The 14182-nt window shown below is 41.4% G+C and overlaps 3 protein-coding genes across 3 annotated transcripts; 2 read left to right on the top strand and 1 right to left on the bottom strand.

The window, feature by feature from the left end:
- Positions 1 to 1825: 1825 nt before the first annotated feature.
- On the bottom strand, positions 1826 to 2754 carry EAF01_004047 (uncharacterized protein; the record flags this gene model as incomplete). The annotated part of the gene is made up of 3 exons (XM_038912301.1): positions 1826 to 2244; positions 2317 to 2404; positions 2461 to 2754. 3 exons carry the CDS (start codon positions 2752 to 2754, stop codon positions 1826 to 1828), a joined length of 801 nt encoding a protein of 266 aa, XP_038771985.1.
- Positions 2755 to 3239: 485 nt separating this feature from the next.
- On the top strand, positions 3240 to 7443 carry EAF01_004046 (uncharacterized protein). The gene is made up of 9 exons (XM_038912300.1): positions 3240 to 4244; positions 4300 to 4396; positions 4993 to 5051; positions 5103 to 5485; positions 5532 to 5720; positions 5776 to 5818; positions 5872 to 6059; positions 6131 to 6398; positions 6462 to 7443. The coding sequence occupies exons 4-9, from the start codon at positions 5359 to 5361 to the stop codon at positions 7228 to 7230; spliced, it is 1584 nt and encodes a 527-aa protein (XP_038771984.1). The 5' UTR covers positions 3240 to 4244; positions 4300 to 4396; positions 4993 to 5051; positions 5103 to 5358; the 3' UTR covers positions 7231 to 7443.
- Positions 7444 to 8175: 732 nt separating this feature from the next.
- EAF01_004045 (uncharacterized protein) lies at positions 8176 to 9341 on the top strand (the record flags this gene model as incomplete). Its single annotated transcript, XM_038912299.1, has 2 exons — positions 8176 to 8367; positions 8448 to 9341. 2 exons carry the CDS (start codon positions 8176 to 8178, stop codon positions 9339 to 9341), a joined length of 1086 nt encoding a protein of 361 aa, XP_038771983.1.
- Between the last annotated feature and the right edge of the window lie 4841 nt (positions 9342 to 14182).

Below are 14182 nucleotides of genomic sequence, written 5' to 3'. Positions count from 1 at the left end.
ACATATGCTACAAACTCCCTCCGGACCGCACTTAGAAAACTCTCTCGGCTTGTAAACATTGATAGTATGGAAGAAATACCAAATCTGACATACGAACATAAATCCACAAACGAACCCCCAAACACAAAGAGAAATATCAAAATCCCAACTACGTATCCACTTCTCAAACTGTGTGAAGATGTATATATAAATCTAGACATCCAAAAACCAAGAAATGTGTAAATTTTAGTAAAGAACGAATGTATTTAAAATACTTGTTCATGAAGGTAAAGGTAAAAATACAGCCACAAATAAGAATGAAAACAAAAATGTTTACCACAAATACCACAAATACCATTAGCTCATTGCAGACTAATAGACTAATGAAACTCCAAGGGCAAAGGGAAGGGCAGGATCTAGTAGAACTCTACTTAAATCCATTCTCCATTTCCAATTCTATCTTCACTCTCCCTCCCGCGACCGCCGAAAAAAATCTCATCAGAGATCCACAGTCCAAATCCCAACTCCAAACCCTCAAAATCTATAACAATTTCCACCCTATCACACACTCAGACAACAACAATGATATTTACCATCCGTTCTAGCAAAACATAAGAAAAGCAATGTTATCATATCATCTACATTTCACAACTCGAGGTCTATCAATCCCTTCCACCCCTTGTACATCCATTTCCTCGTAAAGAGAAATTCCCGAGTTTCCAGATTCCCAAAGTCCCCTACATACGATAGTACTACTAAGTACAATACTCAAAATTCCCCTCAAATCCTCCTCAAATCCATCCCCAAACCCCCTCCTTCACCCCAACAAAAACACCAATACACAAAACCAACCCACAAAAACCTCATCAACCCTCAACATCATATCCAAAAAACGCCATAATTCAAAATGTCTCAAAAACTCCACATCTCCTCCTTCAACCTCCCAATCCCAAACCTGCCATACTCCGTACAGGAGACCAAAAAAAAACCCCGACTTTCTATACAAATGACAGTCAGATAGACAAGTCAACCTTCCATCTATCCTTCTCGAGTAACAATCAACCATCCAATAATTCCCTAACTTACCACTACGTATCAACACGGATCACCGCTCGCAATTTGTATATATCATAGAAACAACTCATCTGTCATTGAATATAGAAGAAAGTGATGAGGAGAAGCCACTGGGTAGGTAACACAGTATACGCAAATATTGAAGAAATCATCTTCGCTCGGACAAGTCTGTCAATCTTACATGTAAAACTCACCTCCCGGTATCGCTAGGATCACTAGCAAGACGGCTCTCCTTTGTTACCCAGATATTCAAAGCTCTGAGCTGCCTGGTAATAAGCCAAGTTCAGAACTTCCCTACAGCTTCTCTTGGAAGAGCAGCTGGCCGAGGAGCTTCTCGCTAATGGCAAGGAATTTGAGGATCTTTATATCAAAATATGCATGTGAGATGTTATGATAGACTGAGTTGGCCTACATCGAATGAGCTCATGCTGTCTATTGTAGGTCACTAAATCAATGAAAATGGTACACGGAAGCTTGGTATAGCTTAATAACCACACTAATTGAACTATGACCAAGCTATCAGAATACTCATTTTGACAAATTCTGCATGAGCTAGAAAAACTATCATATAGGAACCAAATCCATAAAACTTCTTCAGTCACTGACCCTTAAGTTGATTGGACATCGTAATGTTTTCATCAATCAATTGTCCACTAGGTGATTGTAATTGACAGCCTCAGTCTCTTCCCCAGCTGAAATCCAAAAGATTTCAAAACGCCATTTCATCCTTTTCATAAAGTCATCGTAATCATTATAGTCATCACTTCTAATATTAATTCAGCATAACCACACACACATTTAACCATCCATCCGCATAACTCGCTTCCCTCATTAAATCCTCCAATGGTGCTTTAAACGGAACCGTTGCCCCATGTAAGATAACATCCGCTAAAATCGCATCTCTCCTACTTGGAAATAAACTTGGAAGAATAGTGTTGAGAGCCCCTCCCAATGTTTGAGGTTCACGAGATGTAGTTTGTGGTTGTATGAGAGTCTGAACTGTTTTGAATGCGAAAAGTGGTGGAGGTGGAGAAGAAGTACCTGGAGCTTTTGATGAACTCGAGGAAGCTGGATGAGGAGTTGAAGATGGAGATGAGGATGAAGGTAGGTATATACGTAATGGAATATGTTTTAGAGGAGTAGCGGGATTGAGGAGGATGGTGGAAATCTTGAGGTAGGTGTGAAGATCATCTGCGGGTTGTGTCAGATTAGCGCATGCTATGTCGATATCGTATATGAATGTAGATCAAAAAGGGATCATACTATCTTGAACCGAGTTCCATAATTGTGTCGAGTGTTCTTTTGACATGCTCATGATTCTCTTTGCATTTCCATTGCGTATGAAATCGGCCTGAATTACGATCGTTAGTAAACGAGGCTGAAAATGACTCGAGGGAGGGTAGATACTTCTTTGACGCTATTAATAAAGGTATCATGAATATCAAAAGATGGACCATCTCCTAACTCTATTCTCCATGGCAATTCTGGTTGATATAGATCACATAATAGACCAACTGGTAGATTCTTCAATAGAATTCCTTCATAGGAGAAACTTGTAACATTTTCTCTGAAGAAGGATAATAATCGCGGGAAGAGGAGCGGCAGATAAGAGACTCGGGGTATATTGATCAAATAAGGTATGGAGGAGGAAGGATGAGTGATATACAATGGTATATTAGAGGCCCAAATGAGGGATTGCATAACGAGAGTTCTTTGGTCTTCAACATGTATGTTTCCAAGTGGTGTTCATGCCTACCTGGGTAGTAAGGCTGTGAGGTTAATCTTGGAAGGCTACGATATCTGCTGCAAGCGACTCAACACTCGTTAAGGTTTAGCTTGGAGTGACTAATCATGCAAGGCTGAGGCTGAGGATTTGCATCAATACCCAGGTATTGCTTGCTACGCGAAGTTTCACACATCGGATATTAGGTGATCAGACCTTGAACTTGCAAAAGTTAAACGTTGGGCATACTTTGGAACTAATTCTAACGCTCAGAACCTTCTTTACAATCAAACTGGTCGATGATGCCAAAAAGTCTACAATTACTAGCAACGAAACCATCGAAAAGAAGAGTCTGAACGTAGCGGAGTACGTTTCCTCCGCATTGGTAGCTCACCGGCCAGCCTAAGGTGCGGAAGGATCCTCATTATAGCAAAGTCTACTTTAATACATCCTAACCTTGTTCTTCTTTTAATATTGGTACTTGATGCTTCTTAGAAGCCGATTTCAACACAACTCGAGATCCCTGAAACATCAATACGTGTTTGAAAGAGGAGCTATAACAACTAGATCACTAAGTGTACTACAGGTAAGTTCCTAGAACAATCAACTAGAAAGTGTAAATGAAAGATGTTATGTACACTGGATCCTATAAACGAGCTTACTTAATAGATCCATGGTGGATATTTTTCCGCTCAAACAGGGTCGCTCCCAACTTGCGAAATTCTACTTCCTTCCCAAATCCAGCGTACGGCTCGCAAGAAGCCATGCCATCTATTCCATCTATTCCAGAAGCTCTTCGTTTGAACTTTTATGAGTCCCTCATGCATTTTTCTAATCGCAATAGGGGCCAATTCCGAGCTGAACCATTCGATATACACTGAATCTTGAATCAATATATCGATCGTGTGGCAATCTAGATTCCATATCCGAGGAATCCGGTATGCCGCGCGATTCGTCAAGGCAATCAAACAATTGCAGAATTTCATGGACTTTCGCCTCATCTTCTATCTTGATGGCATGTTCAAATTTCCGAGCTTTAAAAGAAGTGTTCAGACTCCCATGCATACGATCCCGACAGGATACTTTGCACTTGTCCAACTAGAGTGTATACCATGTCACGTTGTGTTACACTCAGAGTATTGCCCCGATGTCAGAGAGCCAGCAAATGATCTTCCTTGATCTTGTCGCGTATCTTCTCCACAGCGAAAATCCTGGGTAACCTTAGAGCTTGGACTGTAACGATACTTTGGACCAGATGCGTATTTGCCAATACTCTGTGCTTTTAGATTAACGTTCGCCTGAACATGACAAGTACTCATCACAGGAGCTCCATTGAGCCAATTTAAGGGTATGGAGATGATGGGTGACAACATGTCACATTGTCACTGCAGTTCCTAGAGCTACTGAGCATAAATTACTAAAGTGGACATTGTACAGCCTGCATAAGTAACAAGCATTATCAAGAAAGGTTATTCCCAATCGATTACCCAATACACTTTATGCATGGCTAATGGAGGAAGTAGTAACTTCGTGGTGTAATTCGTTGAAAATTCTACGCTTAATATAAATCCAACAATTCTATGATAAATAGACACGGAACCACTTTCCTAAAGTCAAATGGCACGTAAGCTCTTTCATATTTCATCCATCCCTTCGGGTCTGCGAAGAAGTCTCTCTGCCGTGGGAGGGTTTTGTCATTGCAACCATTGAATCGATCGATACACACAGACCTACCGGTATGTCCTACAATATTGTATTCATTACCGACATTAGCAAGGAACTTTCATAGAAGGTCAAACTACTTCCTAGAAGTTTCTTCAAATTTGCGCACAGGATATTTGGTCACACGAATTACTAGGCAACGTGTCACCAAAAGAATCATCCGAGCAAGCGCCGTCGTTCAAAACAACATAAGGCTTCAGAAGTTTAATGGGGTCAATTTACACGTTTTTAAATACACGCGAATTTTTAGTTGGTCTGTAGATCATCTAGATACATCCTTCCGGAAAAGCTTGCGGCTAGCAGATTACTATATCTCGTCCGCTCATCTAGCCTTTTCTTTATCGCCCTTGTCTCGATCCATCCCGCAGTCTTTGTGCCATCCTTGTTTCTCACGTCTGCTAGAATAAACATGGAACATACACTTTTTCTAGGATGGTGAAATTCCCGGGTTCTGGGATAGGAGAAATCTTTTCTAACAGAATACAAATGAATAGCATTGGTCTAGAGGAGCTGGGATGTTCGATGCGGAAGGAAGGAAGGTATTGGGATACAGGTACAGATACCTTGTTCTTACTATAGGTAGTGGACTCATTGCAAGGAATAGACAGTTTTGTTCATCCTTTGGCCTGATCTACAGATGTTACAAACCTATATGCGGATCGATATGTAAGGTCCAGACTCCCCAGTAAAGCAAGTTTCTCCTGATCCTTTTGGGTTTTCATTTTTCTCCATCTTGCTCATGTTACTATCTGTTGCTCTGGCATCGATAGATAATTGCCTGAATATTCGATAGGCATGCATTTATCTCCATGTTGACTTAAATGCAAGTCCTACTATCACTACCCTTTTGAAAGTACTGAATGGGCACCGGGATTCCGCAAGAGGCCATAGGTGCTTCTGCTGCCGTCCTGACGTACTCATCTCTATGCCTCCTTTTGGTCAGCTTACTCATTTGTATGCTATGGACCTATGGTGAAAGATGGACCTGTAAGTTGCTCTATCAAAACTTGTACCGATATATCTAACAAGACAGATGTAACATTCCTCGCAAAGTTCTCTGCTTTAAGCACAGTTGGATCTATCGTACAGCAAATACATTATAATCGCTCTTGGCTCATTGTCAAGCATGACGCTTATGCGACGGCTTTAAAAGCTGTAGAAACGCCAGCTTTGGGGTTTTCGGGTGTGGGCAATACCATGGATCTTGTACTATTTACGATTCGTAAGTTCTTATCCCGATGTTATCAATACGAATGACTGCTAAACTCTTGACTCAGAATTCTATTGTTATAATGTTATGGCTTTGATGGTGTTATTCTGGTAAGTCGAACCGTGATTAGATGAGTTGAGTATTGAGATTTAACAGTAATCAGGGCTGTTAAACTTTTCTGTGGTTCCTGGAAAATTCGTGCAAACTTCCTTGGTAGCTGGCTGCTAGAGCATATATCTTTCATATCCAAGATATTTGCAATCATTGTGCCCGGTATTTTGGTGGGCGTAGGGCATGCTCCGGCTGTGCTAAAAAGTCTCGTGGCGACTTTTATTTTAACGAACTCCACAAGTAAGTCATCCTTAGCCAAATCTTCTATCTAAAGGTATATATTCAGAGCTTAGGCTGATGTGGGATACTAGTGCTCATAAGCTTGTCAACTGGCAGTATCCTCATGGTACTTATTCTTTATAAATATATTAAAACACGGCGACTTCTGTTTGCACACGAAAAGCGTAATGGGTGGTGGGCTTCAAGCGGTACAGCGACAGCGACTGATACGACGGGCACCAGTACTGGAACTGGAACTGGAACCGGTCAATTTAATGCCAATAATCGCAAAATAGCTCGTAGGTCTGTATACGATCGTGCACTTATTACCCGGTTTACGATTGGATTTGTTGTTATTCTGTGAGTCTCTTTGGTTTTCTAATGGTTAAACTGATAGAAACACCAGCTAACAATTTTTAAAAGGGTTTTCGAAGTTGTATTAATCATTTTTTCTCTATTCTCCGAACAAAACTTTCAAAAACTTGCGAAATCGTCATCTCCCGACTTTTCGATATCTAGCTGTATTACAGACATTATTCTCTTCATACCCGGAGTTACAGCGTCACTCTTAGTATTTCTCGTGTTCGGAACCGCCAAATCTTTCTCACAATATAAAGATTTAATCCTTAGCTGCTGTGGACAGCGTACAAAATTTCCTAAAAGCAAAAGAAGAGGTGTTGTGAGATCTGGAGATGAGGAACAGGGGACCGAATTTCAAAGATTACCTAGCATGGGAACAAAGATCGTCACGCCCGAAGAACAAGCTGTGTTGGATGCGAAAATGCGAGGCATGTTACCTAACCAACGAACATCTGTCGGGACACAATATACAGAATATACGACACAAACAGGAAAAAGTGGACCAGGATCATCAGTATACACTCATACACGGACTCTAAGTCCAATAACAGCCAACTTTAATTTCAGTCTTCCAGCTTCAGCCAGAAACCCACCTCGACCCGGGATGCGCAAAGACGAACGTGATGCGGGGGAAGCGTGGGCGAGACAAAATGATTTGGAAGATGGCCTGGCGTTGGAACAAGAGTGGACTGATAATAGACATGGAAGGGAAAGAGATTCAGCAGGAAATACAACTGTGGGAAATACGACACTTCTTGAAGATGTCGATCCTTTGTCTCATCGGGATTTTATTCTGGATGACAGTGATGAGCATGAGGGATGGACGAGATGAATAGGTTCATGGGAGGAGTTTTAATGATTTTATGATTGATACCTCAGTACTGGAGTGACTTTTCTATCGGTACCTAGTCTTTATATAAAAAGGGAAATATGGATACTTATATATATATATATATATGGGATATTGGATGGATAGATGAATAGATGGATGGATGTAAAAAATGGTTGGGTTTAGCGAGCACAAATTCTTCACGGAAAAATCGCTACTGTATGAATAGTTTAGGATTTAAAAGAAGGAAAAGAAGACCCCTTCTTTGTATCTATCACATGAAGTCTACATAACGTGCGGATGTGCCGATATGATAGTGGTAGTAATACCGGTCTATCACATGCAGGAGATCAGTGTACCGTACTGAGCCGCATAGGGTTATCGACAAAAAGAAAATCTTTTACTAGGTAGTCGACGATCTACACGCTTCGGAGATATATCACATCTCATATCTCATGTGAAAGATTACTGGCGTGGCACTGACATCTGTAACCAACCAACTGGATGCTGGATACAGGTCAGGATAAGTACAGCCAAGATAGAAAAGCATGGCAAACCCCACCTCAGATTCTCGGAACCCCCTAAAAATAATCTCGGGGTGTTTTTACCATTTGATTTGGAGATTTTTTTATCCTCTCAATATTTGAAATTCGTCGGCCTTGGGTTCCTCCGTGCGTGCCTCGGTTGACCCTTGCATGCTTGTGTTCTGTTGTGTGCAGTGATTTATATTTAATTATCGGTGTCCAGTAGTATTCTTGTTTGAGATTGTTTGAGATTGGAACTTTTGATTTAATGTGTTCGATAACGTTTTTTTTTTCTTCTTGATTCACTTTTTTGTTAGTTGCTTATATATAAGTGTGCGAATTGGGTTCATTCTTTACTTGTATATACAATTTCTTCTAAGATTAAGGTTACTGGCTTTCGAATCCGGAAACTCACCTCCTGAAAATGGCATCCGCAACTCGTCTCCCGCTCAAATCAATCGCGTTTACGACGGCCGTGGTAGCCGCAGCGGGAATCTCTCATGTCAACATACAAAAATTACTCTCAGATGTCTTTACGGGACCGGGTAGTTATTCGCGGATTGCAGCTACGGTTGTTATTCTAGCGAATTTGAAAAGTTTTCCGGGAGTTTGGCATGTATGTTTTCCTCTTCTTCACTCCCACCTCATTCGCTCTATAAAAAGGAGAAGCAAGATAGCATCAACTAACACACGCAGTTCCGAGTCTGGAACGCCATCCTCAAACATCTCATCTTCACCATCCCCAACATCCCCTCCGAACTCGGTCCCGCATCGCTCTTCCTCCCCGTCATAACCACCTCTCATGCTCCCCTCTGGGAATGCGATTACAACCTACATAAATCGAATAGTACCTATTTTTCCGATCTCGACGTGACGCGTTCGCATATCATATGCTGTCTTCTCGAACCGGGCATTCACGCTCTGCAAGCGAATCTCAAAAACAAACTCGTGCTAGATAAGGAAGGGAAAGCGGTGCGCGGAAGATGGGGAATTATGCTCGGAGGCGTAATGTGTAATTTCAAGAGGGAGATAGGTATTTATGAGAAATATGAGATGTGGAGTCGGGTATTGTGTTGGGATCGTAAGTGGATTTATGTGGTGACGCATTTTGTGAAGAGGGGGACGGTGAGGCCTAGAGGGTTTGTGTTGGGAGATGGAAGTTGGCTTGGGGGTGGAAATGCGAGGTTTGAGGAGAGGGATGGTGAGGGGGATGCGGTCGAGGTGGATGAGAAAGCGATTTTTGCAAGTGCGGTTAGTAAGTATGTGATGAAGTTGGGACGGTTGACGGTTCATCCAGAGGTGGTGTTGAACGCTAGTGGGGTATTGCCCGAGAGACCGGGAGGTTGGCATAGTATGGCTAATTCGGGGGTTTCGACGCCGGAAATGGATGAGTCGTTTGTGGAGGCGAAAGTTGAGGATGAGGAGGTTAAGGAGGGGGGAAATGGAAATGAATGGAATTGGGAGAGAGTTGAGAGGGAAAATAAAAGAGGATTGCAATTTGCGGAACACTTTGCTGCGATGGAAGGGTTGCATCAGGAGTTTACGGGAAGTCAGGGACCAGCGTTGGGTAAATATAGAGATTTGCTGTGAGGGTATATAGACTTTTTGTGGAGTTAGACGTTTGTTGATGTGCGAGTTCATATAGATGGGTTAGAATAGAATAGACTAAATTAGTTGGAATGGAGTATAGATTGTAAAGGAGCATATAAACTAATACATAGAAGAAATATCAAGATGATTCTTTGTAATCCAGGATAAGTGCAAGGCATTTTCCTGAGCCATTTCAGTTTTCTCAAGCGAGTTTTAGATTGTCATATCTCAATGATCAAGCTCTTTCAATATAACCATGGGAAGTGAATACAGCACGTGGTAGTGCCAAATTCCATTCTTGACGTCACAGCGCAGGGCTTGATTGAGTATATAAGGGGTAGAATTTGCATCTCAACAAGAACAAATGTGTTTGAGTAGTACCCGATGATCACAAGGTCGAGCATTATACTTCTTGAAATTGTAGAAAAACTCGATATGTGTCTTTGACATATGCACGTGATTCATGTGTGAGAAAGACGATATCTTGGGAGGCGTTTCTGATTTCTTTCACCGAATCGTATTTCGCACTGGCGGTAGTATGACAGTGGTATTTGTGAGAGAAATCAGTGATTGGATGGGATGGAAAATGTCAATAACAAATTTCCTAGCAGCATAATCAACAACAAGAAATCTCATTTTCCTCGCGCTTTTGTCTCGCGTAAGTGGGAAGTGAAGTCAGTTACAAACTTTGAGTATACATCGGTCAGTATTGAGGGCGAGGGATTGGATAGCTTTTGAAACTTTGAAGGAGAGTTATGCAGTTGGTAGCAGCCTTCGCGCTCCTCCATCAACCTGTGTTGTCGGTGTTTGATCTTTTAGTTGCACTGGTCAAGACGTGTCATTTATATGTCTGGAGGGAAGGCTAAGAGGCGAGAGAATGAGAAGAGGGGTATTGTTATGAGTATACAGGTGAATAATCTACTCTATGCATGCACAGCTCATAGATCGAAATGTCCCTACAGTATAGTATGATATATACACATCCAACTTTCCGGGTACCTCTAACAAGAAGTCCCAGATGTATTTCAAAACCTCAAAGGAGTGATGATATAAATAGTACGAAATCCAAGTTTGAGGAAGACGGTAAACTTGGATAGAAGATGCTGGAAGGCATACTATGGTTTAGCTTGAAGTGTGTGGGGTTCCCAAATGGCGTCTCTGAGTTGGGGTGTGGGATTTTTCGTATGGAGTTGATTGCGGCGGTGTGTTAATAATGTTTAGTTGGTGGTGAGTGATGATACCATTATCTATGTACACTTACATCTTGACAGCGGATGGGATATTTATAAACAACAGCAAAAGCCTCTTTCATCATACATACCCATTAGTTGACAGTTCACAGGCATCGTCAGTTGCAGATATCCACCTGAGTAATGCGTCGATGCATTGTCCTAAAATAACGGGAAAGTTGAGATTGACTTCAGCTGTTCGGACCTTTGGGTACTTGTTGAACATGAATGAGGTAGATGTGAGGAAACTTGGAGTGTGAGAGTGTTATTTATATATCCATAGCTTGAGAACTTTTTCGCGAGGATAGAAAAAGTTGGGAGAGGGGTACATACATGCACTGTATTTGGGAGGAGTAGATGATGCATTTACATTTACATTTACATCAACTCGCGTAGTAAATGCACTATGAAGTAAAGCTCCCAAGCGGGTTAACCAAATTAGCATGGAGCTGGAAGAGAAACGGAAGTTGTGAACAGAATGATATTATGCAAGTATGTTTGTAGCATTCCTGGAGGCTTTTCTGGTTTGCTATTTTTTCTAGACCAGCCAATCTTGACAGTCTTTGGGCAATAGTAGACTGATGCGTGTCTTTTTGTGTTGTCATGATTCTATACCCAACTCTCCCGGTGGAAATCTCAAAAGGTGGAGATTTGCAGATAACGGAAATCCCCATAAAACAGATGTTTAACAGCGGTAACATGAGTGATGGCGATGTTTTTTGACTGGACGAGAGGAGGGATTGATTACTATTATGGAGTATTTTTCCCGTATGGATAATTTAATCCTATTTACGGGGTTGATGGCACAAGTGGGTAAACCAACGCGATAATGATCGCACACCCATACTAGAGGATAGGGCATCTTGTATAGAGTTTTTGAAGTGTTAAATTGGGGCAATGGGACCTTTTATACCGGAGGATGTTGAACGGGGAAGGGAGAAGGAAACTGTGGAGAACAAAAATCGTGGAAAAGAAGAAGTGAATGAGTATGCATATGTGGTAACTTTTTGCTGAATCACCAAGCTATTCTCAACTCAATGGGTAATCATAACCCGAGTTGGAATTTCAAAGGAAGCAAGAGTTATAAAAGGAACCCTGTTTTAGGGTTTAGAGGATCAAGAATACTTGGGATAGGCTGAAAATTAAATCAAGGGTTGTGGCTGCGTGTGTGCTTAGTCATGGTCTAGTGTGCAGGATATCGTATCTTTTGAATGGAGTTGCGAGTGGAGGGAAGTGATATCTTTGAGGTTTGATAGGGTGCCGTCTAAATGCTATAGTTGTTGTGTTGGACATTAATCATGAAGGTGGAAAAGTCGCAAGTCGAGTGACGATAGGAATATTTCAATAGGATGAGAATTTGAGATCTAGAAAGCTGTGTAATTGTCATCATCATCATCATCATTGTATATGGAATATGATAACGGTTCTTGCGAATTCCCGCTGAAAGACATTCCTTAGATCCAGCAGGAAAGAAATACAGAAATACTCCAAACATGGTGTTCAAATCGAGTTCCCAATGACAAATTGACCGTGTGTTTTATAGTTGCTTAAAGGCCTCATTCTAGAGGTGCTAGCCCCTTTTAAAGATAAGAAAAGCAAAAGAATTAGGGGTTTAGCGAGATTGTGGATCACCCCAGACATAGGTATGAGCTTCCAGGAATTGAGAGGGGAGTAGAATTATTCACTCCAAGTCGAATTCTAATCAATTAGATATTCTCTTAAACACGTAGATAAATCAACACAGAACTCCTCATTACTTGAAGTGTCAAACGCGAGAAACAAAAGATTAAATACTAAATAGAGTTCAGAGAAAACTATGACCGTCCGCGGGAATGTATTCCATTAAAATTGAAACCCGAAGAACATTACTCCTTACCATCTCATTTCTGAGACGAGAATTATCATCGCTGTTTCTTATCTCAATACTTGGTATATCTGTGAAAGTGATAATGAATAGGTCTTAATAGAATGACAATAAAACCCAATTTCCAAAAGTAACAAAAAATCCCTTCCCACACCACTAGACGAACCTCAAAGTGCAATATTCCACTTTTTGACACAATTTAAGATATACCAATTTTCCGAAGGATTGAAACGAACAAATTTGAATAAGAAGCACGAGGTACCTATGTACACTAGAAAGCAAGCCTAGCGACGGATCTAGTCTAGGAATTATGGAGTTATGGTTGTTGGAAGAATGAAGTATAGGGTTTTTGTATGTATAATCTTGAGATCCAGGTAGTAGGAAGGAAGGGAGGAAGGGGGGATGGAGAAATATTGGGGTTGATGGTTGAAACAGGGGAAGAGGTAGAAGGGAATAGGTGGTGACTACTCTTATACACATACTATCAAACACAACCCTGACCCATCCCAATAAACAACTCCCTAGCTTCTATAACGAATTCTAAGTCAGAGTATCCTTCCTTTCTTCTTTACTTCCTTCCTTCCTCCTCAACATCTACCACCCCACCATCTATCGCCTATCATCCCATTATCAGACCCGCTCACCCAAACTCAACCCACCACACCTCACCACATCCATCATCCCACCCATCATCCGTCGTCAAACTTAACCTACCTACCTACCTACCTACCTGTTTCCCATTTCCCCATTCCCCATCAACAATATACCAAAAGTTCCAAAAACAAGCACCAATAAACCACCACAGATTGTACTCCATCCATACTCCATACTCTACACTCCATCACACACTATTTTAATTCATTTAATTTCTTCCCTCCTTGATACACTATGATACTTATTACTATGTAAGGACGAATACATATATATATAAGCCCATATATGAACCCGTATAGAAAACCGGGTATCCTATTCATACCCGTACCTATATAAGCGTAAGATTAATTATCTGTCAGTTTCCTTTTATCTCCCATTCACTTCTCGTCATCCTCTCATCTCCCTTTTCGCTACCACTTCCCTTTTCCCTCCCACCCCCAGCTCCATTCAAATCTCCACCTCACTTTCCTCCTCTCATGCCATTTTACTCCCAATAAATATCTCTTCCCTCTTCCCTCTTCCCCCCTTCTCCCCTTCATTCCATTTTTACCCCCTCTCCCTCTCCTTCTCCCCCCCTTCCCCCATCTTCCCCCTCTTCCTCTCCATTCACTTATCAACCATCACACCCCATTCATTATCTCTCCATCTCCTTCTACTCCATCAACCTATCATCAACCCACCATCCCTCCTTATCCCCCCCCCTATCTCTCCCTCTATTATCAATCTACTATTCCCCTCCCATTTCCCCTTTATTTCTCCCTCTCCCTCTCCCTCTCCACCTCTTCGCCACCTCTCCCTCTTCACTATCACCACCTACCTCCACCTTTTAACTCTCCAGTCTCCACTCCTCAATTTCATCTTCTCTTAGCTATTTCCTTCTTTCCATCTCTTCAAAATGCTATTCGCATAACCCCTATCTATTAATCAATCAATAACCAACTACGTATACACCCATTACATCTTTTATTCATTATAACTTTACATCAACTTATTGATTCTAACACCACGAGTATCTTTCTACCCTTGAGAGTTTCCAGTTCGTCACAAGATCTCACATCATCTTAAAATCACATCACAAAAATCAGGCAAAGATA

The sequence above is a fragment of the Botrytis porri genome (genome assembly GCF_014898465.1).
Source record: "Botrytis porri strain MUCL 3234 chromosome Unknown BPOR_005, whole genome shotgun sequence".
Taxonomy (NCBI): Eukaryota; Fungi; Ascomycota; class Leotiomycetes; order Helotiales; family Sclerotiniaceae; genus Botrytis; species Botrytis porri.
This window is presented reverse-complemented; position numbering and strand designations above follow the sequence as displayed.

Bases quoted from the DNA above. Each gene is read 5' to 3' on its own strand.
- EAF01_004046 (XM_038912300.1), top strand. From the start codon at position 5,359: ATGGGCACCGGGATTCCGCAAGAGGCCATAGGTGCTTCTGCTGCCGTC. The intron at 5,721-5,775 runs GTAAGTTCTTAT...CTCTTGACTCAG, and splicing joins TCTTGTACTATTTACGATTC to AATTCTATTGTTATAATGTT. The intron at 6,399-6,461 runs GTGAGTCTCTTT...AATTTTTAAAAG, and splicing joins ATTGGATTTGTTGTTATTCT to GGTTTTCGAAGTTGTATTAA.